General features: G+C 43.0%; 1 protein-coding gene across 1 annotated transcript in view; it reads left to right on the plus strand.

The window, feature by feature from the left end:
* The window catches only part of LOC143024640 (inhibin beta B chain-like), a 449,538-nt gene that overhangs the window by 442,254 nt on the left and 2,284 nt on the right, over nucleotides 1-5,000 (plus strand). Inside the window, exon 2 of the mRNA XM_076183551.1 lies at nucleotides 4,253-4,461. Coding sequence (XP_076039666.1) covers nucleotides 4,253-4,461 — 209 coding nt within the window. The remainder of the gene's footprint in view (nucleotides 1-4,252; nucleotides 4,462-5,000) is intronic.

Below are 5,000 nucleotides of genomic sequence, written 5' to 3' on the forward strand. Positions count from 1 at the left end.
CCAATAATATATGTTTGTCTATTTACTAAATCATCTATTTACCTACTTATCTATTTATTCATTTTTCACTTATTTGTATATATACTTATTCAATAAAAAATGGTAAATAGGTAAAGGGATGTCCAACACGTTTTATTACTACCGAATAAAAAATACTAGTAATTCAAGAAATAACACTAACGCGGTGGGCTCATCTGCTCTCTCTGCTAGTTGGGACTCCAGGAGCACCAGAGCTAAGGGAGGTTCGTAGAGTCCCGGCTGGTACTGCGGCTCGCAGACTTAAAAACTAAGTCTTATTTCATAAAATCCTCACTCGTGGGATGTACTGTACAGTCTTTACTCTGGCTAAATCCATAGGACTCAATTCGGCTTCGGGATTGCGAAGTGTCATCCCACTGCGCCCCAAACGACGGGAGAGAGAGAGAGAGAGAGAAAGAGAGAGAGAGAGAGAGAGAGAGAGAGAGAGAGAGAGAGAGAGAGAGAGAGAGAGAGAGAGAGAGAGAGAGAGAGAGAGAGAGAGAGAGAGAGAGAGAGAGAGAGAGAGAGAGAGAGAGAGAGAGAGAGAGAGAGAGAGAGAGAGAGAGAGAGAGAGAGAGAGAGAGAGAGAGAGAGAGAGAGAGAGAGAGAAAGTGAAATATGGCAGGAGAGTTCCCGAGATTCGCACGGGCATTGATCCGAGGAGCCGAATTATTCACGACGACGGACGGACGGACGGAGGAAGGAGGCGTCCGGCCCTGCCGCTCCGTAATCTGTCCCCAGGGCTCATCAATTCGTCGGAACCCCACCTGTACAAGACGACGCCCAGCGGCATGCCGCTTCACACTCACACCGCGTGGTACCGTTTCACAATCTATACTCCCTTCCAGCAGGCTTTTTTTTTTTTTAATCTCCCCACCATAAAACCCAACTGTAGCTAAACGTTTTGATTCTTATGAACAATTTTGAATCAACATTATTGTTCCGTTCTACAATTCTAATATGTTCTGGCTGCCACCTGACGATTTGATTCGGCTTCACCCTTAATTATTTTACCCTTTCCCCTGAGCTTTATGAGTTCGTCATCTACTACTGGACGTGGGGTGTTTGAGCCCACCACGACCACTTGCTCCTGCGGAGAGCCTGTAACATCTTTCAGATGCAATTCCAGTTGCAAAGAACGATGCAGAGATTTTTTTTTTTCGATGTCTGTTGTCAAGCTCAATTTTTTTTTCTTTAAATCCGATCATATTACTAGTTACAGAAAAAGAGGAAATGTATTCATATGCAAATAAGCAATGTTGATGGATAATTGTAACTCGATCTGAACACTCCATTACTGCAAAATACATACACGAACCCTCAAATGTCACAAATTAAAATAATTACAATACATTAAATACAATTACGTGTTTAAACAAAGTTTTACGTGTAACTAAAAGAGATGTGTCCGAAGGACATTACAAATACTGGGAAGAGTTTTTCTCAAAAAACTCTAAAATAAAACCAATCGACATGAGAATTTTTTTCTTAAATATAAAAGTATTGGTCGGATTCTTTATAATCCAGATTGACCAATGACGTACTTACTTATTAGGCTGTCCTTTACACACACATAAAACCACATAGCAACACGCCTAGCTCACTAGCATGCTAGCCTCTAGCTTTCGCCAAGCTAGTACTCCGCTGAGATATCCCCCCCCCTCCCTTCCAAAGCGAAAAGGATTAAGACAAATTGGATGAGAGCGGGATGCATCTTAATGCGGTCACTTACGTCACTCTTTCGTCACGAGCGCACGCGAGCTGCCTCCCCCGGCCTCTGGCGCCTCGGCTGATAAGGACAGAGTTTCCAAACACAACCGGGGTTTTGTACGTTACTACGTCCAAGGTTAACGGAGATAAGTTCGAGCTGGGTTTAATTTTCTCATTGCGGAAAGGATGGGTTCCCCCCCTCAGGTGAATAAAATCACCAGACGGCAGTTAGAATCAGCACCAGAGTTATACTAAGCAAGGTCTAAAAAACGATAAGTTGTAATAGTAATAAATCCTTCGTCTTCGCATGTTTTTTTTTATGATATTTGTCGAACCTGCCCCTTGCAAACCGGCTTGAGAAGCGTTCATTTCTTCCCCTCCGGAAGAGGCTTCCCTCGGCCGATTTAAATCACCTGACGACAGCTGAAATAATTTTTTCTTATATAAAAACGCAACGCTAAGTATGGACAGGCTTCCTCAATCTAATAAAATTGCCTGGCGACACAATAAGAAATAAATCCGTGCTAATAGTAAAAAAAAAAAAAAAGTAAGATAGTAATTCGGCAAAGGCTGGGTAGTGGAGGAAAGGGGAGGAGGAGGGGGGATGGCGAGAAGCAGAAGACACGGACGCCTAAAATGCATCACAAGGATGAAAAGTCCAAATCTGGTCCGGTCGCGCATGCAAATGCGAATAGACACCAACACCACTGACGCCACACTCGCTTCTCCTCCTCCCCCTCCTCCTCCTCCTCCCTGTCTGTCCCTCAAGTGCCACATGGCACCAACACTGGCACAGTGCCTCGGTGCAAGGGTCCACGGACAGCCATTCATCTAGTACTGCAGGCATTCCATTATGATAACAAAATATGCTCGGGATTTTAATGGTGTAAGTCATGTTCATGGAAGGAGCGTCTTGTACATCTAGTAGCGCTTGCGTATCATTAATATACACGCAGGGGTAAACATGAATATACACAAACGTTTTATGTATTATATATATATATATATATATATATATATATATATTACATATATTACATACATATATTACATACATACATATATTACATACACACATATATCACATACATACATACATATATTACATACATATGTTACATATATATATATATATATATATATATATATATATATATATATATATATAAACCATAGTCTTCTATAGTTTATTCGATGAACAAATTTTATGCGATCAATGGTTTAGGGAATTTAGTTACATCCCTACGGACAAGAATCACGTGGTATTCTTTTATGACTGGGGACTATCCTCCACTCAATGAAGAACGATGGTCGGTCACTAATATTTTCTCTTTTTCCTCATTTCTATTACCCTCCTTAAGTCTCTCCTTTGCTACATTTGACCCCCACCTCTTCGGTGTAATAGTATCCCCAAGGATAGAGGCTCTAGTTGTTGTTGACGAAAATGAAGAATCATAGGCACTCAGAAATTGTCTTATACTAACGCCAATAATCTATATTCTTTTTTACTTGTCAGTCCCGCCTCACATCACTCCGCCCTCCCCCTTCTCTCTCTCTCTGTCTGTCTGTCTGTCTCTCTCATCATTATTTCAATGCAACACCACTTCCTCTACTGCACCTTCATCTTCCCTGTTTATCGCCTCCTTCTTCATACACTCCCTCACACTCACTTCACACTTTCCTTTCTGTTTCTTCATCCCTATATTTTCATATATCCTAATTCATAAATTATTTTTACCAGTCTCTTTTTCATTTTTTTTTTCTGAATGATTGCACCGTTTCAGCGGACCCTGTTCTTCCCACTCACGTTTTTATCTTCGTATGAATATTTGATGCCACCGCAACACTCCCCTTATTCTCTCGCTCCTGTCCGTCCTGTTTGCTTCTCTTAGTTTGCGTCCCATTTCTTAAGTCGTTCCTTAACCTTTAGGCGGGGAAGGTTATTTTTATATATATTTTCCTTGGCTGTTATTTAAATGATTAAAGATCCTTCTGTTTAAGGTTTTTAATTCATCTCAATTAACTCCTTTTGGTGCCTGCCAGGCAATCTAGTTCAAATGTCTCGGTGACCAGTCAAGTACTTGAACCCCGGCACCTCCTCCAAACTCGAGACTTTTCTAGCTTCTCAGTTTTCAGGATTCATTTCAAGTGATTCACATCATCATCTGGCGCCAGGCAGAAAAATTTTTCTCAATGTGACGCTGTTAATTTTTTTTTTATTTTTTATTTTAGCTATTGAGACGTTTTTAACCATTTAGCACTAAGAAAATATCTGAGTTGAGACCTTTTTAACCATTTAGCACTAAGAAAACATCTGAGTTGAATACAGTTGTCTGATATTAACTAGGAAACTAAGAATTATTTATTTGAAACAGTTTCTAAACCTTTACCACTCAGTTTCTCTACACTGAATGAAATCGTCTGGCATTTGCCAGAACGAAATCTGTACAGGTGACTGGCGATTAATTTTTTTTTAACTTCGATGTTCCCGAAACAGTGCTGACTTCGACTCTTTTCTCGGCAGGTCCTCAGGTCAACAATCACACCCTACTGGAGTTCATCCACAGCCACGAGGAGGACGTCGGGTCTTTGAGGGTGACCGAGGCGTCCCTGTGGATCTACGTGAGGCGGCGGCCGGGTCACCACCGGCGGGGGCCCTTGAGGGCTCTTCGGTCTCCGCGAACCACCATCATCTGGGTCTTTCGCGTCCAGGAGGAGTCGGCTCATGATCAGGTGCGGAGTGCACCCAGTACAGTACTGGGTTGGGTGAAGATCGGAGTAGGAGGTCAAGGTCAGGGAGGAAAGGGGGAGGAGGAGGAAGAGGAAGAGGAGGAAGAGGCGGAAGGGGAGAAGGAGGAGGAGGAGAAGGAAGAGGAGAAAGAGGAGGAGTAGGAAGAGGAGGAGAAGGAAGAGGAGGAGGAAGGGGGTAGGAGGAGGAGGGGGTAGGAGGAGGAGGAGGAGGAGAAGGAAGAGGAGGGTAGGAGGAGGAGGAGGAAGAAGAGGAGGGTAGGAGGAGGAGGTGGAAGAAGAGGAGGGTAGGAGGAGGAGAAGAAGGAAGAGAAGAAAGAGGGGAGAAGGAAGAGGAGAAATAAAAGGAGGAGGAGAAGAAAGAGGATGGTAGGAGGAGGAGAAGGAGGAAAATGGAAGAGGAGAAGGAGGAGGGAGGAGGAGGAGGAGGAGGAGGAGGAGGAGGAAGAGGAAGATCTTCCTTCTGTTTTTTCCTCCCCTCCTCCTCCCTTTTTTTTATTTTCTTTTCTTTTCTCCCTATCTTT

Source organism: Oratosquilla oratoria, chromosome 4 (genome assembly GCF_046742065.1).
Source record: "Oratosquilla oratoria isolate Oo_2021 chromosome 4, ASM4674206v1, whole genome shotgun sequence".
Taxonomy (NCBI): domain Eukaryota; kingdom Metazoa; phylum Arthropoda; class Malacostraca; order Stomatopoda; family Squillidae; genus Oratosquilla; species Oratosquilla oratoria.